This window comes from Equus caballus, chromosome 1 (genome assembly GCF_041296265.1).
Source record: "Equus caballus isolate H_3958 breed thoroughbred chromosome 1, TB-T2T, whole genome shotgun sequence".
NCBI classification, from domain to species: Eukaryota; Metazoa; Chordata; class Mammalia; order Perissodactyla; family Equidae; genus Equus; species Equus caballus.
Window position 1 is genome coordinate 133,430,622 of NC_091684.1, and position 25,940 is coordinate 133,456,561.

The 25,940-nt window shown below is 36.5% G+C and overlaps 1 protein-coding gene and 1 long non-coding RNA gene across 24 annotated transcripts in view; one reads left to right on the forward strand and one right to left on the reverse strand.

The window, feature by feature from the left end:
• The window catches only part of LOC111775939 (uncharacterized), a 42,989-nt gene extending 41,753 nt beyond the window's left edge, over positions 1-1,236 (forward strand). The window contains exon 4 of the long non-coding RNA XR_002811897.2: positions 947-1,236. This is a non-coding gene — a long non-coding RNA (uncharacterized lncRNA). The remainder of the gene's footprint in view (positions 1-946) is intronic.
• The window catches only part of NEO1 (neogenin 1), a 247,657-nt gene that overhangs the window by 180,505 nt on the left and 41,212 nt on the right, over positions 1-25,940 (reverse strand). For all 23 annotated transcript variants that reach the window (XM_070233713.1, XM_070233792.1, XM_070233755.1 and 20 more), the window contains exon 2: positions 1,917-2,234. In XM_070233713.1, the coding sequence (XP_070089814.1) occupies positions 1,917-2,234 (318 nt within the window). The remainder of the gene's footprint in view (positions 1-1,916; positions 2,235-25,940) is intronic.

Genomic DNA, 25,940 nt, shown 5'->3' on the forward strand with positions numbered 1-25,940 from the left:
AAGAACTTCTATTCATCTCTTAACTATTATTTCCTCCTGATATCCTGGTCAAGAGCAGGTTGAACAACTCTTCCATAGAATCTTGTCTGCAGCTAAAGAATTTATCATCTTGTATTAAAATTGCCTGTTTACTTAGATATTAGGTCAAAAACATTTCCTGAAGGATATGAAAGCTAAGAGGAAGGACGGACAAACCTAGCAGAGGAGAAGAAAGAGAAGAAAATGTGAAGGATAGGATTAATAGGCAGTTAAGGAAGCCATGAGCAAAGGCCAGAGGAAGAGGACGAAAGGGAACTCAAAGCATTCAGTAATGCCAGAGCTTATAACATGGTGAGGGTGGTGATGGTGCTGGAGGTGATTAGGGTGGTGATGGTGGTGAGGGTGGTGAGGGTGGTAAGGGCAGTGAGGATGGCAGCGCGCAGGGACAGAGGCAGGGTGGGGTGTTAAGAAACGAAGCTGGTGAAGTGGAGGCCAGCTTATGAAAGGATTCAAGAATGTGGACATTAACTTGATATTGGTACTGAAGAGCACTGAAGGGTGGGGAAGAGTGCTCTGACCACAGTGTGGAGAATGGACTGGAGGAGGGGAAGACTGAGGAGGCACAGTTTCAAGGCTGTGGTGAGGAATAACGAGGAGCCGCCTCAGGGAGGAGAATGTAGATCAAGTACAGAGAAGTTAGGAAGCAGAATTCACGGGATTTGGTGATTGGATGTGGGAGACAGCTGAAAGGAAGGAGTCAAGATTAAAGCCCAGTTTAACAACATAAATGTTAAACAGGAGCTGACCTAAGTGACATCATAGGGGCAGTATCATGCTAATTTATTTATCAATATGTCAGAGAAAGCCTGGCAAATAGATTTAAAAAAGAAGAAGAAAAGAGAAAAGGCAAATTGTCAAGAAAAACTAATTTTTTTCCCATTTTTCCATCCTCAATCTGTGATTACAGAATAATTACAGCGGCTTTACATGACAGTCAAACTCAACTTTAAGCATTTGGCTCCAAGAGAAAAAGAGCCACCCTACTCTGCATGAATGAGCAAATATACCCTGGAGTGAGCAGGAGATGGGGAACCATGACCCTGGAGTGGGAATGAGATGGAAAACTACTGTCTTGGTCGGTCATATTCTTTTTTTCACACGTTAGCATTTCACCAAGCTGAGAATAAATATAAGACAAAGATAATACAATTTCTGTACAATGTGACCCTTAATAAAAACTAACTACTTCATCTGGTACTCAAGTGAAGAAGCACTGATCTGAAGAATGCCAGTATCTACTACAAAACAGGTATGACTTATTCAGGAACCACCCATATCTTTCTCTTCTAGATCCTTAATTTTTCTTACACTTTCCATCATTCTGCAAATAAGGATGCTCTAAAAGGGAGTGAATGTCTTTTTCTTTACAATTTTCTGCTGTTCACCTTAAAAAAATACACACACACACATATATATAGCCTACAGATTTTTAAACAATTCATCCAGTTAAATGTCATTTCCTTGGTTAAGGCATAAAGGAACCAAGATTCTGGTTTATACTGCAAGTTTAGAAAACTATACTAAATGGCTATGCTGGGAGGGATAAAAGTTAGCAATCAAAGTGACTTGATTTTCCTACACAACTTCCCCTGTGATTTCCAAGTTAAAAAGAAAAACAGAACCGGCTCAATACTTCTGATAGCAAGTTTAAGCCATCTAAATCATAGAAAGTGGAAAAGTGCTACAGTTTATTCCATACAGTACTGAGCAAGTCCTAGCATAATCCCATACACACAGTATATGCTTAACTGATACTTGTTAAATGAGTGTATTTGCTGTTATCGGTTAAATGAAAACTCTAAGATAATACTGCTTTTATCAAGATTTACTCTGTATAAAAATTTGAAAATACAAATAAATTCCTTAACAAAACTTACTTGCTACTGTGAGCTTGGCTGTTCTACTGACAATAGTTCCAAGATTCTCAACAGTGGCTACACACTGATAATAGCCTTCATCAGGTTTATTGTGTTTGGCATGCACCACATTGGTGATAAATAAAGACCCATCTGGGAGAAGCTGGCGTCGATCATCCGATACTAAGTTTAAAAAAGTTCCATCTTTTTTCCACTCAATTTTTGGAGAAGGCTCAGAATATGCTGAACAGTTTAATATAACAGAAGAGCCTCTACTTGAGAGTGTATCCACTGGCTCCACCAGAAAATAAAATGGAGTGAATGTTCGAACACCGGATCCTACAAAAATAAAGAAAAAGAACAAAGTTAAGCAAAACTTTCTTACACCACTTCTGTAAGAAAATATAACATGTCTCAAAATTATTCTTAAATGGTTATGCTTTTTGGGTATGATACACAAATACAGTCATTTCACTATGAATGTCTAATAAATAAAATTCACTTTTTACTAGGAAATCAAAATTTGACCCATTTAGAATAAGATTAGGAAAAAAGACCCTGCTAGCTGAGATAATCAAACCTTGTTAGATGATATAGCTAATAAAAGTTTTATTTCAAACCCTACAATGGGATTTACAAATATTTTAAATTATCATATTCAAAGTGAAATTTTCTGTGGAACATAAAGGAGGCAGAAAATTGAAAGGATTCTTCGTTAGTATGGTATCCTTCCTATGTTTACTCACTGTATTTCTTTCATAAATTCACTATACATACATTTTCTCCATTTTTCTAGTGGATTATTCCTCCTATTCACTTAAAAACAATCTTTGGGCACAGCAATCTTGTTTTACAAATATTCTTTTTTCTATTTTGAGTTTATAATTTTTGTCATACGAAATAAATTTTAATTACATAAAATTAAATGTTATACTTAAAAAGCTCACCTCTATTCCAAAATGTAAAAAATGTCATCTGTGTTTTATGTTAGTACTTTTGTGGTTTTATTTTCTATATTTAATTTTCATCTAGAATTCATTTTGATACAAAGAGCACAAGAGGGATCAGTTTAATTTTTCTAAGACCTTGACCAGTTTTTTGAACATGGTTCTTGAGAACATAATTTTAAAGAAAATATTACTGTAAACCTTATATTCTCAGTCAGAGAAAGCTTTCCAACTTAAAGCTTAAAAACCTCTTTTCGTCAACACAACTACTCACCAACCCCCTTTTGAACAACTCAATTTGTAATCAAATTTCTTTAAGTGAACAATCAGGGAGGGGTAGTCCAATAAATTAAACTAACATTGATTTCCAAACATATCTACATACGCCTTTATACTTTATATATATCTACATACCCCATTTACTTACATTATGAATTTAAGGATGACTAATTTCTTTATTACATAATTAAATAATAGTCCTAAATAAATACAAAACACACTAGCAGAAGGAAGGAAATAATATTCACTTGTTTTAAAGTTTTCCTATACTTATAATCATACACAAATTCCAAACAGACTAATTACCCTTTCCCAAACACCACAAGGGGGTCTCCACCCCTATTTGATGAACATAAAATTGATTTTTCAAGTCTTAAAACTCTTGAAAATGAGCTTACGAATTTTTCAAAGTAACCTGCAATGACATGCCTCTTATTCCATAAAAAATTTTATATTGAAGTAATTTACTGGAACTGTAGTAAAATAAATCAAAATATAAACTTCAGGGCAGTACGAAATGATGGCTAAACTAAGAGAAATTACTTTTATTCCTTTCCTATATAACTATTAAATCTTTATTATACCACTCAAATTTAAACAAAACTCAGGAACTTAAAAGAGATAAATGTATGTATTAGATTGGCAATCAAAATATGCAAATTAGCAATTTAAAATATTTTATTACATATATCAATAAACAAAATATTTAATTTTAAAACTTGGACAAAATTTTTGTCATTTGAAAAAAAATTACATCAATGTAATCGCTGGCAGCCATCGTTTTCTTTTTTAATAACATAAATCTTTGTTGTTGGTGAATAATCCTTTATTGGGAACAGAGATTATTTTTTAAAAGATCTACCATCATTTTCTTTAACCACTTTTCCTTTGTCACAGTACAAGGGCCAGAGAGTCACTCTTTGGCTGCCTTTATATAAAAACTGTCCTTTATTTTTCATCAGGGTCCTGATTCCCTATCCACTTACGTTTGCTTAATTTTAGTTTACTATGATCAAAGTCACCACACAAATTATTCTGAAATAGGCTTAGTGATCCTGTCTGATCTCTTCTACATTCCCAGGTCTCTGCAAATTTCTCACTTCTTAACGGAATAGCTCTCACTTCTTGATAGACTATTCCTCACTTTTTGATAAAATATTTCACACTCCTTGACAGAATCTCATCTTACGAAAGGAAAATATCCACAGGGAACTTCTTTCAGTTGTAATCCCTCCACCTCCAGATATCAACAAATCATGTCACTCACTATAAATCTTAATTGTATAATTAATTTATTATAATTTATTATAAAATTTATTATAATAATAATATTAAATTTTATTGTACCCAGAGTAGAAAAATAACATACAGTATTTGAACACTGGCAGAAATAAAATGACATCTGCCTTATTGACCAAAGAGGTTCAAAGTTTTGATAGCAGCAGAAAGGCAGGACAGAAGGATAAGCAAGATTTTAATACACCTACAAATGTAAGAATGCTGTATAATGTTATTCATCCTAAGAAAATTCTCTCTTCATTATAACCTAAGAGACTAATGTCGAAGGACTTCCTGTTTCTTTTGCTCCTTCATAACATTACTTTCAACCATCCTATCCCATCCAGTCAGTCTCTCAATCTTCCATTCCAGCTTCCTGATCCTTTGGTGTCCACTTTCATCATACAGTTCAGGGTCTCTTGCTTCAAGTTCTCAATTTATAATTAAAAAGTTTAAAGATTAGAAAGTTAAAATAATTTAACATTCAAAGGGCTCAACCAAACACATTCATGTTATCAAGAAAAGGCAACACTTGAGAGTTAACAAATGTTTCCCACCTTGTTTTGCCACATAACAATGCTCCCAGCTCCACAGCTCAGCACTTGTCTGCCCAGTTAATTCCTCCCAAGACTGGAGCTACGCAAAACTCCTTTTCTGGGAATTTCAAGTAAGGTAAGTGGCTAGTTGCTAATATTATATGGATGATTTTAATTGTCTGATAAATACATATGCTTTGAAAAACTTTTATGGTACAGGTATGCCATAAAAACAGTGACTGTCAACTTCTAATCAAAGCTGGATCTGAAATTCCTTGTCAGGATCATAATGTCCAAACAGGGAAATTCATTTTCATTATTCTAATTTACAGCTTCTACCTTCCCAACCACTCCCCCAAATGAAAAATATCTGAATTCACTTATTCAATAAATACTTATTATAATAAGAGTGCCTTCCTTTTCTTCAATTTTCAGCCTTCCTCCTCTCCCCTGTCCCCCCAAAAAACAGCCATAGTGGGAAAAAGGTTGGTAAAATGAAGTCAAGCAGACATGGTTTTGAATCCTAGCTCTGCTAGGCTAGTGAATTTATCTCCGTGTCTACAATTTTCTCCCCTATAAAAGAGGAAAAATAATGACTTCCACTCAAGGAAATGTCTGTGAAGATGTGTACAGTGCATGCCTCACTGCTTGGCAGATAAGAGGTGTTCAATAAATAGCAACTAGTCATAGTTCAAAAGCCTATAATATTTCCCCCCAAATCGCTAACATCTAGCGTGTTACTTTTCACTAATTTTATTTTAGAAATTGTTATGCATAAAATAATATAGACCTTATATTTTTACTTTTAATCACATTTTGACAATTATGTGTAAAATAAGTGATCTTAAAACTCAAGTTTGATCATCTTTCTCCTCTGCCTAATTGTCAACGGCTCCCCATTACAGCTGATATAAAGTCCAAATGCATTACCTTGTCCTTTAAAAAGGGCTACTGGATCTGTTTTCTGCCTCTCTATAACCTAATTTCACATCACACTTTCCTCTAACTCAATAAGCTTCGGCCACATTATTCAATTTCTTGAACAAGCCATGTTCTTTCCCATATGAAAGTCGCTGCATCTGCTGTCCCCACTGCCTGAACCCTTGTTCCGCACACTCTTCCCTCACACAGCTAGGTTATTCTCATCCTTCATGTTCCAATCCACTGTCACTTCTACAGAGGCCCTCTCTGACAACTAGCTCTGAAAAGGTCTTCTATCCTGCCCCTATGTGTTCTTCTCAGCAATGAACCTTCTATGTCTGTTTTTAAGGCCTATCTTCCCCACTAGAAGGCTAGACTACAAGAGACTACTAAAATGACCCCAGGTTTGCCATTGCTACTTGCTGTTTGTACCTTGGTTTGTTTTTGTGTTTTATTTTTCTTTAAAAGATTGGCACCTGAGCTAACATCTGTTGCCAATCTTCTTCTTTTTCTTCTTCTCCCCAAAGCCCCCCAGTACATGGTTGTATACTCCAGTTGCAGGTCCTTCTGGCTCTGCTATGTAGGATGCCGCCTCAGCATGGCCTGATGAGCAGAGCTAGGTCCACACCCAGTACCTGAACTGGCAAAACCCTGGGCCACCAAAGCAGAGTGTGCAACCTTAACCATAAGGACACGGGGCCGGCCTCTGTTTTTGTGTTTTGTTTGTGTGTTTGTATCCTTTTCAGGATCCTACAGATCAGAAAGGTGGCTGGGCCAAGATGGAATTAAGTATTAAAGATTTTTAGTGACTTTGCACAACATCAAATCTCCACTGTTTTTTCTAAGATCAGCCTCAGTCTCAAAAATTTTTAGATGATTTCAAATGTGTCCTTTGTAAAAATGTTTAATATCACTTTTTAAAGTGCCACAAATAATTAATATTAATATTTTATAATTCCTACATGATTGGCAAGACTAGGTACAATCTGATAACCTGCAAACAATACCATGTTCTGAACAGTTATCCGGAAATTCTCTACAACAATTCTCAGAAAAAATATGTTAGTAATAGTCTTAGTTAACATGCCAACGATATTAACGATATTTATATTTCAGCTCAAAATCGGGAGAAAATCTGAATTGGTCATTTTTCATTGTGCTAGATGAGAAAAATGTAAGAATTTTCACATTAACTATATAGAACTTTCATGAAAACATCTTATATGCAACTTTTTGTTATTTGTGGCCAGAAGATTCTCCTAAAAGTAAGACATTTCACCTAATACTTGATGCCAAGTTTTCTGAATTTCTGAAACAAGAATATTTTTCAGTTCTACTTTTGTGTATTACACTAATGAAAATATGAGTTAAATGATAATATAATGAGAAAATTAACTTGGAGGGGCAATTAAAGATCTGAATCATGACATTGTTTTACAATGCAATTCAATACTTCGTTAAGTGGTATATTTTTCTACCATGAGTCAATACTTTACTAATATTCTGAATACAAAATGTTTTATTACAGTAAATTGTCAAGTTCTTTTTATATAGTATATCTCAGGGCCGGCCTGGCAGTGCAGCGGTCAAGTGCGCACGTTCTGCTTCTCGGCAGCCCGGGGTTTGCTGGTTCGGATCCCGGGTGTGGACATGGCACCGCTTGGCATGCCACGCTGTGGTAGGCGTCCCACATATAAAGTAGAGGAAGATGGGCATGGATGTTAGCTCAGGGCCAGGCTTCCTCAGCAAAAAAAGAGGAGGGCTGGCAGTAGTTAGCTCAGGGCTAATCTCCCTCAAAAAAAAAAAAAATCAATCAATAAATAAATAGTATATCTCCTTTGCAAAACATCATTAAAAACTTCTTTTCCAATGATCTACAATTACTTTGAGCAAATATAAAAATGGATACTCATCTAATTTGAAACATTCTAAATAACTCTGAACTGGATACAACTACACTCATGAATATTCAACTGCCTCTACTTTGTATGCTAATGTTTTAGCTTACTGATACAATTAAAAAGACTTGTAGTAGAGAGGTATTTGTGGGTTTTACAAAGAGAAAGGCAACAACTCAGTCTATTCTAGTTCTCAATGTTTTGCAATCTTCTGTGGGTTTTTTAAAAATCATAATGATAAATCTTTCATTAACTCATTGCCATTTGCAGAGTTGCTGGGTTTTCTGATTCATTTTAATGAATTATAGTCATGAGAGAACACTTGAAATCAAAACTGTCCTGGAAAATTATGGGTTTATAAAGTCGCCAGAGAAGAGGTAAAGAAAGAGACTGAGGGTAAGAAACAGCAAGCTATAAAACAGAAGTCAAAGGATCCAAGATGTAGTCTCAGCTTCCCTAACCAAATGCACCAATACTTCTAAAACAGAATGGGAATTATGGGACCAAGTCCAAAGGTATGATAATGTGGGGACCTGGATTTGGCCACCCCAAGATACGTTTCTTTGGAATGATGATTATTTGAGGCTAGTTACTTTGCAGACAGGAAAGCAACTGAAAAGTAGAATTTACTTACCCTTTGTAAGAGACATTTACATTGTAAAGGAACTCTCCATCTGTAAGGATATCTCCCTCTGTATCAGGAAGAGACCTTGTCTCTAGAAACTCTTAATCAATGGGGAAGGCAAGGACTTAAATCTGCATTTTATTGTGCTTGTCTGGTAACCTCCTGTAACTGATTTCCCTCCCCCTCCAACGTTGGCCTTCCCTTAAGGATTAAGCATCTTTCCTTAGGCTAGGAACTGATTGCTGCGCTCACCTGTGACCACCCAGCTCAAGACAACAGACTTGCCTCCTGCTATGCCCTCCGAGATAGCAGACCACTCCCTGCTGTGTCCATCAAGCACTGTGCGGACAGGGCAATCTTGTGACTATTGTGGGAGGGACATTTCAATCACATGTGAAACACCCTGTTTGGGGGTATATAACCACTCTGTGCACCCCACTTCTTCGGTGCCCTTTCTTCCTTCGGGAAGAAAGGCCCCAGGCCATAGTCCTCATCAAGCTTTGTTTAATTTTCTCTTGCTATTCTGTCTCATGTGAATTTAATTCGTTCTCCAGCCAGATGAACCCACATTAGGTAGAGGAAAAGTCTTCCTCCCCTACAATAACAACAGTTAACATTCACTGAACAGGTACTATGTGCCGGGCACTGTTCTAGAGCTTTGCCGGTAATAATAGGAATTACTATTATCCCCATTTTACAATGCGAAAAGTGAGCCACAAAGAGAATAAATAATTTGCCCAAAGTCATGAAGGAAAGATCTGAACCAACTTAGTCTGGCTGCCCTGTCACCAAGATCATAAAGAGTAAACTTACACCATCCAATACAGAAGCCACTTAGTGACATGCGGCTACTGAGAATTTGAAATGTGACTAACCTAAATTAAGATTTGCTTTAAGTATAAAATGCACTCCAGATTTAGAAGACTTAGTGCAGACACACACAGAATGTAAAATATTTCATTAATAATTTTTATACTGATTACACATTAAAATATTTTAGAAATATTCACTTAAATAAAATATTAAGGTTAATTCCACCTATTTCTTTTTACTTTTCTAATGTGGTACCTAGAAAATTTTAAATTATGCATGTGGCTTGTACTATATTTTTATTGGACAATGCTGTACTGGACCATGTTACTCTTCATTAATATGCTCAAAAAAAAACAAGCAAACTCTTTCTAAAGAAAAAAATAGTTGCTTTGTTTCTGCAAAGGTTACAAATCATGATAGTAGATACGAGGGATCAAAGCAAAGCTCTTTCTGGTTGTCAAGTGGTCTACTATCTAAACACTAAAAATTAAAGAATTTTAAGCAATTATCAGCCTCAATTATTACCCTCTCTATAACATCTGCTCAGAAATGTCTATTTAGAAACCAAACGTTTTAGAAACTTTTAATTAAAAATTGCAGTAACAATCAATTTGATACCAGCTTAACACAAGGTTGACACAAGGGAAGCCATATTGTAGAAAAGAAACCATACCGTAACTTTAAATGACCTCTGATTACCTAGCCCAGACATGCTCTGTAGATTCTGTGGCTGTCCCAGCTACTTTAAGATGATAACGTTTTTCTTTTGAGTTCCTTGGGAACGTGATGACCCCCAGGCAGAGAGCCAATGCTGACAGCCACCATCAATGACAACTGAAAGATCAGAGTATAGGGCGTTGCTCCATTCTCTGATGCATATCCAGTAAACAAAGGACTATCAGGAACTGGGACCAGAGGTCTGCCTCCACCGAGACCAGCCACCTCCCCCACCTGGAGACCAGCCCCATATATAACTGGCCTGTAGTCTTTGTTCTGGGAGATGGTTCTTTTGGACCTGTGTTGGCCATCTTCCCCCTTGCTAGCAAGCTGTAATAAAGTCCCTTCTGTCCTACCACCTTGCCTCCTGACTGTCGGCATGTCTTGTGGCTAGCAGATGACCCCCTTTGGGCAGTAACAAATTCATTATTGACAAATGTTCAAACTACGGGACGAAGGTTTCTGGGAAAAGAATAGTCACACAATTTCAGAATGTCACCCACAAATTACCTATTAATTACAAAGGAGGAAATGTACCTTCATAACAGACAGATCTGGTGGTTACCATCTTGACTAAGTGATCAAATTCAATATTACCAGTAGTAAGACAACCTGACAGCAAATGTGTCCTGATGGGATGCAGTAAGAAGCACTGTAATATTCTCGCTAAGTGTTTAACCTAATTCTAAGCATGAAGAAATAATCACACAAATCAAGAATGTGAGACATTCTATAAGACAACTGCCCTGCACTCTTCCAAAAGGAGTCAATGTCATGAAACATAAAGGCAAAAGGGTTGTTCTAGATGAAAATAGACTAAAAAGATAAAAAGCAAATGCAATAAGGGAATTTTTATTGGGCCCTGGGCTACAAAACACATTTAGGGAATAATTGAGTGAATTTAAATTTTGAGTATAATAGATAAAATTATTGAATTAATTTTAATTTTCTTAGATGTGATTAATGCTACTCTTATTGCAGGACAATGTCCTTATTCCTAGATACTTTTGCAACATTAAAACACTAAGAAAAAACATCACATTGGGCTATTGATTATCTAAGCAATTGCAATATACCAGAAACTATGCAACATGCAGATATATTTACTCTTAGGCATAAGGATGCAAGAAAATTCAGACAGGTGGAATTAATTATATAACACAGAAGAGTTATAATTTAGAGAAAAATAATCTCTTTGGCCTAAATGAAACAGCAGATATTTGTTTAGTTGTTCAGTTTTTCCAGTGATCATTTAAGCTACCCCACATCATTCTAATAAATTCCTTTTCTGCTAAAGTTACTTAAAATTTGTGATGCTTGCAATAAAAAAAACTGATACTCTGGGTATGTAAGATTTTTCAATAGATTTAATATCACATTTTCATATAATGAAAGAGTTAGAAATTAATAAAGTGACAGCATTTTAAGAAAAGTGTTCCAACTATTCTATCAATTTCAGAAAACTTAACCTATTGACTATCAAATCTACATTCTAGCTTTTTGAGGAGAAATTTTTATCATTTTAGGATCTAGGTCTTGACCTTTATAAAAAAGAAACAGTGAACATAGCCTTTCTTAATAAGAACATAATTTATCATCTTATTTTTCTATTTTTAATGTTAAACATCACTTTTCACTGCTATTTCTAAAGTATGCCTCTTATAGCCTTTGATTACCTCAGCTTTGTTCAGGGAAACTAGATAAAATAAAACAAAGATTAGGTAGAGGAAAAGGGTCTAAATAATAATCTAATTACCACAGATCACTAGGTCCAAAAAGGCATATTACGTATTTATAAGCAGTTTCAAGAGCTTAAGTAACAATAACATCAAAGATTTCTGGGCTTCAAGGGCTCTACAGAATAATAATTTATACATGAATTCTTCCAAACTATTACTAAGGATCTACAATGTATAAGACAAAACATTTTTCTTTTGTTTATTGTTTCTTGCTTCACCTTAACCCACTCCCATCCCCACAATACAATATAAGCTTGATGAAGAGCAGGAACCTTGTCTGGCTTCTATAGTGGCTGCTTAATAACTATTTGTTGAATGAATGAAAGATGCTAAGCATCTACGTTACAATCAGACACTAGTCCCCACCCTCAGAGTGCTTACAGTGGAGACATACGATACAATCACAGCTCACACAAACACTCACAGAAGGTTCTAGTGGGAGCCATGACAGGGTAATGCACAAGGTACACAGAGAGGCAAACTGGCCTAGAGAGTCAGAGAGGACGGTCATGCAAAATATGATTATTAACATGAAACCTGAGGGATGAGCCAGTCAGAGAAGAGCAGAATGCATCCAAAGGAACAGCAGGCGCAAAGGCCTAGAAACAAGATGGTAGTGGAAGGGGCAAAGTGTGCAAAGAAATTTAGAATTGGATACGCAAGGACCAGATTGTGAGGATTTTTATATGCTAAGTTAACAAGTTTGGCAAGGGTTTTAAGACGAGAAGTGAAGATCACATTTACTTCTTATTAAAAGGATCATTCTTGCTGCAAAATGGGGATTACTTTGAAAAGAACAAGGCTGGAGATAGGGAAGCCACTGCAGTAATCTCAGTTGAAACATGATGAAGTCCTATTAAGTAAGTAGTAATAGTGACCAAGAGAAATGAGTAGATCTGATGAATTTTTAGGGTCAAATCAAAAAGCCTTGGAAAAAGATCAGATGCGGAAGTGAGAGTAAATGTGGAGTAAAGGCAATGGAGGAGTCAAAGATGACGGACAAGTTTCTGGCTTGGACGATGGGTGAATAGAGGAAAAGGACAGAGTCGGGGAGATCACCGTGTTTACTAAAGACATGGAGCGTTTACGGTGCTTACGTGACATGGATGTAGAGGATATACACAGGCTTGGAACTCAGCTGAGATTCAGGATGGAGATACATATTGAAACTCAAGTTATAAGAGAAAATGAGATAGATTAAGAAATGTAAAATCCAAAGAAAGCCGAGGACCAAATTCTGCAGAACACCAACATTTAAAAGAAAGGCAGAGAAAAAGCCTGCAAAAGTCACAGAGGTCAGAGAACAAGAGAACACGGCATCCCGGGTGCCAATGGAGTATTTCAAGGAGGAGGAGGAACTGCTAAGAGTAAAATACAGATGGACACTCATTCGTTGGATGCATATTGAGAAGGTCACCAGTGACCAAGGCAAGAACAGATTTAGTGTAGTAATGAAGACAGATACCAGAGTACAGTGCACTCAAGAACAAGATGGAAAATGAAGAAATAGAGCCTGCAAAATGTAGAACAGCACTTCTCAAATTTTAGTATGCAGACCAATCACCTTGTTTAAATCCTGTTAAGTTCAGATTGTGATTCAAAGTTCTAGGGTGGGACCTGAGATCCTACATTTCTAACAAGTGCCCAAGTAATACAGATTCCGCCAATCCACAAACAACACTTTTGAGAAACAAGGATATAGAAACTAGAGGAGCAATAGGTTGGTAAATAAAGAAGATCTGAGTTTGGTCTTCTTTTATGTTCTTTGAATAGAGGAGAGACTGAGCATGCTGAAAGATGGAAAGAACCAGCAGAGAGGGTGAAATAGAAGATTCAGGCAAGAAGAGGATAAGATTAGGATCCGGGCTTCCAGAGATAATGAAGTAACCAGGATTATACTCACCCTTCTGCCTCGGACAACTAGAAAACTGGACAAAATCAAAGATCAATGCTTTTCAGACACTGGACAACAGACAGCACAGGACTGTGATCCCTGAGAGAAAGTTAACAAACATGGTGAGCCCTAAAATTGCCCCATCTTGCAGCCTGTAGGTATCCCATCTTTCCAGGCTTCAGCATGAGGAAGGGGAAAGCAAAGAGAACTCCACAGTCTCACACAGTTAAAGAGACACAGATTAGAGTTGGGGAGGCCAAGGTGACTACAATTTGCAAGGCAGAGCACCAAAGAGGAGGAAGCCGCAGAGAGAGGGGAAAAAAACAAACTCCAGAGTTTGGCAGAAGAGTCCCCTTGAATCTTTGGATGACTACTAATGTGCATATAAGGGGACTGAAATTGTACAAAGTATGTTTTCTAACCACAAGAGAATGAGACTAGAAAACAGTAACAGGTATCTGAAAAACCCTAAAATATCTGGAAATTGAGCAACATACTTCTAAATAACCCATAGATCAAAGAAGAAATCACATGAGAAATTACAAAATATTTTGAACTTAGTGAAAATCAAAATACAGCATGTCAAATTTGTGCATTGTAACTAAAACAATGCTTAGAGGGAAATTTCTTTTTTTTCCCCTAAGATTTTATTTTTCCTTTTTCTCCCCAAAGCCCCCCAGTACATAGTTGCGTATTTTCAGTTGTGGATCCTTCTAGTTGTGGCATGTGGGATGTCCCCTCAGCATGGCCTGATGAGCTGTGCCATGTCCGCGCCCAGGATTCGAACTGGCAAAACCCTGGGCTGTGGAAGCAGAGCACGCGAACTTAACCACTCGGCCATGGGGCCGGCCCTTAGAGGGAAATTTCAAGTTTTAAATGCCTATATTAAAAAAAAACGTGTAGGAGGATTAACTTTGGATCAGAGAAGGGACATTTGTTGTAACAAGAAGGAAGGACGAGAATATGGGTGAACTTGGTGATAGTTATAGGAGTCATTAATTGCTTGTATAGTCTCTAAAGCATGAGGTAAGTACAACATTGAAGTAGCTGCAGTGAGAATGGAAGAAAGCACTAAAAAGGGAATTAGGATTACTGGGCTGCACTGAGATCCCAGTTAAGGTGGTGACTGCATTTAAAGAAGTTCAAACATGAGAACAGGATTTTGTAGAGTCTAAAGGGAAGACACTTAAAACTGAATGTTTCTAGGCAGATAAGAAGAAGTTGACAATGAAGTAAGAAGGCTGAAGGTGTCAGTAAGTGGTTGTGAATGGAATCTAACAGGGAAGGAAATAAACAGGAGTGAACTGACACGGGTAAAAATGGTGCCAATATAATGTAATAAACCTGGAAGCACAGAAGACTGTAGTGAGACTGGGATGTTATTTTAATATTTCAGCACCGCTGAGTGATGACAAGGAGTAAGGTGCAGATATGGAAGACGGTGCTGGAAGTGGCATGAAAGAGAAGTCACTGGAGATAAGGAAGTCAAAGAACTGAAGACGATATTCGAAAGGTGAGTTAAACAGACACTCAAATTATCCAGAACAATACTAACCTGGAATGAAGAGGAAGATTGTAAGACACATAAAGTTTTCAATGAATGAAAGTGAAGAGGAAGTACACAGAAGATAATGAACGAGAGAAAAAGATAAAATTCAGTGGCCCCCATCTTGAAACAGCAGCAATTTTATAAGAGTAATTATTTAACATTTTTAAAAGCTATTTTTCTTCAGTAATCAGCTGTGTTCTAGAGAGCTGATGTTACTCTAAATATCACTAATAGGGTACTTTTCTCATATGGAAAACAAGCATTACTGATTTTATACAAATATACCATCATATGTATACAAATTGTTACCAAGCTCAGCTAAAAAAAATAATTCTAAGTAAAGACGCATTAACTCTTTAACACAGAAAACAACATATGAATAATTTATTGAAAGCTTTTGCTGTCAGCAGCTTTACTAACAGGAGTAATAATTATGAAATCTCATATGACAATCAAACAACTTAAATATATGCAAAAGAGAAGAACACAAGACTAAGAATCCTTAATGAATCTTATGATATCAAAGCTATTTTCTGCAAAGTATGCTGTGGATGCACTAGCTCTCATTGCAAAATAAAGAGATGTTGCAGAAAAATCATGTGATAGTCTCACAAGGTCTACAGAACAGGTTCTAGATTTCTTCTATTCAACTGTATTTACTGATGGAAATAAACTGAGTTCAAAACTTGTTAAGTCAATCCTGCATTAGTAACCTGTCATATTAAGTCACAGACAAATTCATATTTCATTCATTGAGCTCTTAATCTTTTGATAACACACTTCTGATGTGAAATGATCCTGGGGAGTGAAGAGAAAAGAGGAGGAAGCCTCTAAAATCCAAGGAAGACATTAACAGCATCGGAAGGATAAGACACCAGCCCGAAAATACTCACAATGAAGCCATGTATATATAATAACCAAACAGGTGTAAACGCATTTGTGGGAGTAAAACAAGACTTTTCCACACTACTATCACTGCATATCATTTTCATACAGATGCAGAATTAGTTGCTAAAATGAAATGCAAATGATCCTTAATCATTGTAAAAGATGCTCAACCTCACTTATAAGAGAAATGTCAATTAAAACTACATTGAGATATAATTTCTTACCTATCCTATTGGCAAAAGTCCAAATGTTTCACAACATACTCTGTAGGCAAAGTATAGAGAAACAGGGTGATGGAAATGCAAATGGCATACCCACTACAGAAGAAAGTCTGCAACATCTAGCACAATTCCATATGCATTTACCCTTTGATTTAGCAATCCCATGTCTACGAATCTATCCCAAATATACACTGGCCAAGATACGAAAATAGGTACAAGAAAGACTGTTCACTGCAGCACTCCTTGCAGTAACAGCCTGGAAACAACCCTGATGCCCATCAGTGAGAGACACACTGAACAAGCTACGGCATACTGACACAATGAGGTACTAGGTAGTTGTAAACGAACTACAGAGTAACTTTACCTTCTACCGCGGAGTGATCTCTAGAACAAATTAAGTGAAAACAATCAAGGTTGGAGAAAACTGGGTATATTTATCTAAGAAAGGTGGGATATTAAAGCATACACATACACACACAATTTTTAATCCATATAGGGAGAGGAAACATGGTTAGAGGAGACAGAGATTGAAGCTAGATGTCTCTGAACAGAACTTGTTCACAGATTTGACTTTGGGACCACGTAAATATTTTCCATGAAAATATTAAAAAACAAAATTAAATTTTAAAAATCCCTAAAAATTGAAAGCAGAAATGAAACAAATCTGAATCTCCAGTTGTCAGTATAACCACACAGAGAATTGGTCTAAGAGAATTTAAGAACACAACAACCAAACTATAATAGTGGAATATGCCCTAAGAAACAAAGAACTGCAAAAATTTTAAACTGTTTAATAACCATTTTGTTGCAGTTACTATTGGTATTGTTATTCTGAGACTGGTGTGTGTGTGTGTGTGTGTGTGTGTGTGTGTGTTGTAGGATAAACCAAATTAGTAACGTCATGACATCATGGAGAGCAGGATTCTCAGCGTGGAAGAAGAGTGATACAGATATAAAATCAAAGAGATTAAGTAAAAATCATGTATCCGTCAATTTTAATTGTTAGTACCAATATAAATTTGTATTTTATTTATTTAAAAAATATGCATTTCCTAGCTCACTTCACTGAAAAGGCCTAGTAATAATGACGAACCCAGTAGTAGTGAGTACTTTCTACATCCAGATTTTGGCTCTAAAATCCATTTTCCACACAAAAGAACCTTCAAAAAACTGGCTAGCTGCAGGTCTGCAATTGGAACATGAGATGAATCTGGAACATCTTGTCATACCAGAAAACAAGCTATCAATGACTAGTAGGGTCATCCCAAAAAACTTAAGAGGCTCTTCCTGGTCAAATATGAAAGATTTAAGCATCAATAATGATAATAATGCAATAAATCAGAACATGCAAATATGTTGAATTCCTCAAAAAAATAAAAACTAATTGGTCACCTTTGGAGAATGTTACAGAACGAAATCATTATTTTGAAAAGTAGCATGTAAGAGTGAAAGAAGTAAGCATTCTTCCTAATCAAACAGTTCCTCATGGAAATAAAACTGTTGACAAAAGTGAGTTTCTGTTTATCCCACTTAATAATGAAGGAATGCTACAACATCACCATTTTGCAACCCCTAATGAATTAACAGCTCTGGGCAATAAAAAAATCAATGGCCCAGGAGTCAGCAAACTTTTTCTTAAAAGGGCCAGATAGTAAATATGTTTAGGCTTTGCAGGCTAGATGCAGTTTCTATCACACGTTCTCCTTCGTTTTTCATTTTCCTTTTTTTAACACTTAAAAGATGTAAAAACCAACCAGGGCACCATGGAGAAATTGCTAATTCTAGGATTGGGGCAGAAAACATAAAAGATGAGTCTGGAGCATCCTGTAGTGCCAGAAAGTAAGGAAGTGCTTAAAAAAAAAAAACCAAGATGAAGCTATGTCAAAGGGGCAAACGAACGAAATAAAAGAGCTTCCAACGGCCAAAGCTGGAAAAATTTGAGCAAGAAAATAAAGTAGTATTAGATTATAACCCAAAATATAAAGCAAATATCTATGAGTTTATACTGATATAAATAAATAAATGGTTGAATTTAAAAACAGAGAAAATGGGGGCAGGCCCCATGGTCGAGTGGTTAAGTTCGCGTTCTCCACTTCGGTGGCCCAGGGTTTCACCCGTTCGGATCCCGGGCGCAGACATGGCACCGCTCATCAGGCCACACTGAGGCAGCATCCCACATGCCACAACTAGGAGGACCCACAACTAAAAATACACAACTATGTACCGGGGGGCCTTGGGGAGAAAGATTAAAAAATAAATAAATAAAAATCTTTAAAAATAGACAAGACGAACATCCCATGCAGAAGAATTCCAAATAATTTATAGACAGTCCACCCATGAGGAGGAGGAGCATAACTCCCCACTCTTTAAGCGTAGGCTGCACATAGTGACTTCCTTCCAAAAAGAGTATCGTATGGAAGGGGAATTGGGGCTAACTTTACAGTGGAGAAACGTGACAAACATTAACTACCTCAGCCCGACAATCAAGGTCAACATCAACAGTGATAAGTCATGTTGATATTATGTACCCTGGAAATGATGTGATGATAATACAGTCACACACTGCATAATGATGTTTCAGTCAACAACAGACTGCTCATACAATGGTGGTCCCAAAAGGTTAGTACCATCTATAGCCTAGATGTGCAGCAGGCTATACCACCTAGGATTGTTAAGTACACTCTACAATGTTCACACAATGACGAAATCGCCTACCAACACATCTTTCAGAATGTATCCCCATCGTTAAGGGACGCATGACTGTAGTTGGCACGTTATCTCTGTGTTCTTGCTCCCAAAATCGTAACCCCAGTCTAATCACGAGAAAAACATCAGATAAATCCCAAGAGAGAGATGCTCTATAAAATACCTGACCAAGTATTCCTCAAAACTGTCAAGGTCATCAAAAACAAGGAAAGTCTGACAAACTGTCACAGCTAAGAGGGCCTAAGCAGATAATGACAACTAAACATAATATGGTATGCTGGATAGGACTGTGGAACAGAGTAAAAGGACATTATGTAAAAACTAGGGAAATCTGAATAAAGTATGGACTTCAGTTAAGAATTATGTATTAATATATGTTCATTAATTGTAAGCAATGCGCCATTCCAATATAAGATTTTAACATTAGAGGAATGTGGAGTAGATGAGAACTCTCTGTGCCATCTTTGAAATTTTTCTGTAAACCTAAAATTGATCCAAAAAATAAAGTTTACTAAAAAGTAATAATTATGACATTTATAAAATAATTGGAAATATAAACACTACCAGGTATTTTATGATATTGATTATTTTTACTTCTCATTTATTAGGTGTGAAAATCCTTATGACTGACAAAATATAAATGCAAGAGCACTGAAAAAGACCAGGTACAGAAGTTACATTGAGTAACCAAATAACAACTACATTCAGGATCAATAAAATAATGAACATTTCCAATGAAACTGTCATCAACTAAATGCTATATTTAATGTAAAATTTTTATTGAAAAATCAGCCAAAGTACTAGCAAAAATAAACAACATAATTAAGCAAAGAGAGTTCTAAGTTATTTGCTAGATAACCATATGTTTTGCTCTTATTTTAACCACTATCTAGAAATCCAGCAGGTGAACTTTAAAAAGCTCAACCTGACTATAGCAGCTGACACTTGTCTAGTACCTAGGGTCCTCTATTAAATTAATATTCTCTATCCCCCAAAGATAAAAGAGCAGTAACTACCATTGATCCAGTGAACAGAAGTCATCAAAAAGCTATCTAATCCCTCCTGAGTTACAAATGTGGCTTTTCTACAATGAATTCTGCAATTTTACCTTATTTCAATATAAGCATAAATACACACTCTAAAGGCAAACAAAGGATGTGGGAATTAGCCACATAATTTCTCCATTTGAACAGATAGTTCAACTTAACACACTTTTATTGAGTAATCACAAATCACGTTAAGTGTTCATTTAAATAACTTTTCTTGCAGGTGTCACAGGAAAGAATATAGCTCAGTATCCACAAAGCAGAATCGATGAAGGCAGCAAACAGTGCTGAGTTCACTGTTGATTTTCACTAAATACTTTCTGATTATTTAAGAGAAAAATATTTGTTTTCCAGAGGACTACATCTTTAAAATAGTGAAATTCAATTGGCAAAAACATGATTATATAAACAAATTTCCACCTTATATACACAACTTTTCAGGAATGTAATACACAGGGCAAGGTCAAATAATACTAGACCATAACTGCATATATGTACACCAATGCCCATAATACCTAAAATGGGTTCCTGCACAGACTAGGCACCAATTTGTTTAAATAGGCACTTTTGACGTTCAAATTTTAAAGCCTATAACTAGATATATGACTAAGAAAATGGCTAAGTCAGTTATGGTACATTGATATCATACAGTCACTAAAACACTGTGAAGGGAGGCAATAAAAGTAGTGGATAAGAATATGAGTTCAACAATCAGGCAGCCTGAGTTCAAATCCCATTTCTGCCCCTTGCTAACGATGTGGCCTTGGGCAAACTGTCCAGTCTCAGTTTACTCATCTACAAAAGGGGGATAACAGTCATTGCCTCATACTGCAGTTGGGAGGATTAAATGCTATAATACATGTAAACCATTTAGCACAGTACCTGGCACATAGTAAGCATTCAAAAATGCTAACTACTACATTGTAGCAAAAAATATGCTAGAGAGTATGATTTAATATATATATATACACATATGAAATTATATCTGTGCTCTGATTATAACCATCTAAGAATTATGTATACACAGATACAAGAAACAGGAGGTAATATGAAAATCTCGTTGATTTGTAGTGATGGAATGATAGTGACTTTTTACATTTCCATTAGTATATTTTTTTAAATACAATAAAATTATTTATACAGGATAGAGTACAATAAAGTTATAATTTTTATACTAATGTTATTTTATTAATACTTAACTAGAGTTAAATTTTTAACTAGAGTTAAAAATCATAGCATCTGCTGGTAATCAAAAGCTCCCTCTATTTTGTTGTTGCTTTTATTAAAAAAAATCAACGTATGCCCATTTACGGAGTTGCCACCTCTCTCCAGAGGGTATCATATTAACAAATTAGGGTGAGTCTTTCCACACTTTTTTCAACCAATTCTCACTGTCTCTTGCTGTCTTTTTTCCACACACACACAGTTTAGGGGTTTTACTTTTTAAAAAGAAGGGGATAATACATATTGTTCTGCAACTCATTTTTCTCACTTAAAGTATGTTGAATATAGTGCCATCTCAGTGCATCTAGTTCATTCTTTTTAACACATGCATGGTACTCCATGCTACTAGTGTGCACATACAATAAACATAAATTATCACCCAAACCAGGATACTACTGAGAGTGAAAGAGAGTGCTCTTAGTAACTACGCTGGTAGCACAGGTGTAAACTGGACCCATCCCAAGCTAACTCAGACATATAGTCACTCTACACAGGAGAGCTATAACTATCAGCTAGCATTTAAGTCATTTCCAATTTCTGCTATTATAAACAATGCTTCAACAAGCATCTTTCTATCTATAATTCTTTGCACACATAAGAGATATGTGTAGGATAGATTTCTAGAAGCAGAATTACTAAGTCAAAAATAATGCCTATCTTGGGGGCCAGCCCAGTGGCTAAGTTCGCACATTCTGCTTTGGTGGCCCAGGGTTCGCCAGTTTGGATCCCTGGTGCAGACCTAAGTACCGCTTGTCAACCCATGCTGTGGTAGGCATCCCACATATAAAGTAGAGGAAGATGGGCATGGATGTTAGCTCAGGGCCAGTCTTCCTCAGCAAAAGAAAAAAGGGGGAGGATTGGCAGCAACATTAGCTCCGGGCTAATCTTCCTCAAAAAAACAAAAGTTAAAAAAAAATAGTAACACATATCTTAAAATTTTGATAAATACCACCACCTACAAAAAGGCCTTATCAATTTATATTCCCTTCAATAGTATATAACGTAGATTTTTCCCTCCTTCCCTTTGTCAAAATTGGGTAGCTTTTAAATGTTTATCAAGTAATGGGCAAAAAGAAATGCTATCAAATTGTTTTAACTTGCACTTCCCTCATATGGGTAAAGGCAAGAATCTTTTTAACATATTTGTTATTTTCCATGCACTGCATATTTTTGACTGCTTACCAAAGCCTTTATTCTAAAAGTATTTCAAAAGTCAAAAATTATGGAATTAAAAATTGTTTTAATTTAGGACAGGAAAGAACCTTAACTACACCCTCATTCTACGCATGGTTAGACAGATGTCTAAAAAGTGAAATGACTGGTCCTAGTTTATCCCATACCGTATTTTGAAACATTTGCATTTATATCTAGAAAAAACCGTCTTGCTTATCAGACATTTTTTTCTGTAAGATGTCAAATACAATAATGATAATACTGTCCCACAGTATCTGTGGGGTATTGGTTCCAGGCTCCCTTCCCAGGATACCAAAATCAGAAGATGCTTAAGTCCCTTGCATAAAATGGCGTAGTATTTGCATATAACCTAGGTACATCCTCCTGTATACTTTAAATCATCTCTAGATTACTTATAATACCTAAAACAATATAAATGCTACATAAACAACTGTTATACTGTATTGTTTAGGGAATAATGACAAGAAAAACAAGTCTGCACATGTTCAGTACAGACACAACCATCAGGGGCCTTTCCCTCCATGGCTGATTGAATTTGCTGCTGCAGAGGACTGATGGTACTTTATTAGGTTATTTACAAATCACTGAGCTAATTAATTATAATCTGTACTCACTCCTATTCTTTTACTACATATAATTATGCCTAGTCTTAAAAAGGCAAAATTCTCTACTTCTGAAAGGGGGTGAGGAGACAAAGAAACTGTTTTTAATCAAACATAAAATCTAGTGTCCATTCATAATTATAATCACGAGACAATGACACCAAAAACAAAGACAACAAAAGCAGAAATAAACAAGTGGGACTACATCAGACTAAAAAGCTTCTGCACAGGAAAAGAAACCATCAAGAAAATGAAAAGGTGACCTACGGAATTAGAGAAAATATCTGCAAACCATATATCTGATAAGGGGTTAATATACAAAATATATAAAGAACTCAGTAGAGAAAAAACATACAACTCGGTTAAAAAATAGGCAGAGGATCTGAACAGACATTTTTTGAAAAAAGACATACAGATGGCCAACAGGTACACGACAAGATGCTCAATATCACTTATCATCAGGGAAATGCAAATCAAAAGCACAGTAAGATATCATCTCACACCTGTTAGAATAGCTATTATCAAAAAGACAAGAAATAACGTGTTGGTGACGATGTGGAGAAAAGGGAACCCTTGTGCACTGTTGGTGAGAATGTAAACTGGTGCAGTTACGATGGCAAACAGTATGGAGGTTCCTCAAAAAATTCAAAATAGAACTACCATATGATCCAGCAATTCCACTTCTGGGTATTATCCAAAGAAAATGAAAACATTAACTCAAAAAGATACCTTCACCCCCATATTCACTGCAGCATTATTTACAAGAGCCAAGACATGGAAATAATGTTAAGTAACCACTGACAGATGAATGGATTAAAAAAATGTGATATGTGTGTATACACATACATACACACACACACACACACACACACACAAACACACACACAGGAATGTTATTTAGCCATAAAAAAGAAGGAAATCCTGACATTTGTGACAACATTGGTGGACCCTGACAGCATTATGCTAAGTGAAATAAATCAGAGAAAGACAAATACTGTATGATCATATTCATATGTGGAATCTAAAAAAAGAAATGAATTCATACATATAGAGAACAGATTAACGTTTGCCAGAGGTGGGGGTTGGGGGGTTGGTGAAATGGGCAAAAGTGGTGAAAAGGTACAGACTTCCAGTTATAAGATAAGTAAGTCCTGGGGATGTAATGTACAGCATATTAACTATAAATACGGTATTATATATTGGGAAGATGCTAAGAGTAAATCTTAAAAGTTCTCATCATAAGAAAAAAAATTGTAACTATGTGTGGTGATGAATATTAACTAGACTTGTGGTAATCATTTCACAACACATAGTTATATCAAATAATTATGCTATACACCTAAAACTAATACAATGTTATATATGGATTATACCTCAGTTAAAAATAACAGGCAGAGGGGGCCGGCCCGGTGGCACAGCGGTTAAGTTCACACATTCCGCTTCTTGGCGGCCCGGGGTTTGCCGGTTCGGATCCCCGGTGCGGACATGCCCCCGCTTGGTGGGCTATGCTGTGGTAGGCATCCCACATATAAAGTAGAGGAAGATGGGCACGGATGTTAGCTCAGGGACAGACTTCCTCAGCAAAAAAAAAAAAAAAAAAAGAGGAGGACTGGTGGTAGTTAGCTCAGGGCTAACCTTCCTCAAAAAAAAAAAGGCATAGCAGGATAAGCGATTTGAAAATAGCAGACCATTGTTGAATTACCAACCAATAAAAATGAAATTACCTTTTCTTTGTGTTTATTTTCTCAAACAGCTTACTCATTCTCAGGACTCCAACTATCAACTATAACGATGGTGCACAAATCTGAATCTCTTCCTTTATGGCAACTTGAACTCAACAAATTAAAACCTAGCACATCTCCCTCCTTATTCTTTCCAAATCTTCTTAGGAAGCATCATCGTTTTCCGACTCTTATAGTCTCAAAATTTTATCATCTTCTACCTCATCTAATCTATCTCAAACCCGATTAGCTTATCAAAATTATCTGGAATGATCTCTTCTGAATGTGCCCATCCTCGCCATTCCAAGCACCTCTCCCTTAATTCTAGTCTTCACCTATGTTGAGACCACTGCCTCTTAACTCATCTGTCTCTGACTCTCCAGCTTCACATTCCACACAGTGCACAGCCCAAACCGTTTCCTCTCTCTTCTTGCCCTGCGTCCCTTAAGATGACTCTGCCTCTTATTTGAGAAAATGCAATCCCTTTTATATGAATTCGACTTCTTCTCTTCTTTGTACTTGAAAAATTTATTTTCATTTTTCCTCTTTACTTTCTGTCACAAATAGGTTAAACCACTGAAACGGTAATTTTTTGTTTTAGGTAAAAACTGGTCAAGGGGCCAGCCCCATGGTTGTGGCCAAGTGGTTGAGTTTGCAAGCCCACTTGGGTGGCCGAGGGTTTGCTGGTTCAGATCCTGGGTGTGGACCTATGCACCAGTCATCAAGCCATGCTGTGGTGGCATCCCACAGAGAAGAAATAGAATGACCTACAACTAGGATATACAACTATGTACTGGAGCTTTGGGGAGGAAAAAAAAGAGAGATTGGCAACAGATGTTATTAGCTCAGGGCCAATCTCCCTCACCAAAAGCAAAACCAAAAACAAAACCACTGGTTAAGTATTAACAATTTCACATGGTTCAACCCTAAAAAAGGGCACAATTCCTTTGCTCTCCCCATTTCTCTCCTTGGTATCATTTTCCCCCCCTACATTTTCATCCAGACCTTATTTCATCATTTGAAACAACTCTCTTGCTGGCTTGCTCCAGTTCAATCTCTTCCTTTCTACTGGATCTTTACCGTAACCCACAAAAATGCCTCATTTGTCAAATGAAAAAATTTTTTCTTTATCTTTCCCTTAATATCTCACTAACCCCTTGAGATACTCTCTCCTCTCTCACTCCCTCCTTCCCCTATCAAACTTCCTGAAACAGTAGTCTGCGCTCCCTGCCTTCATCCCCCTCATT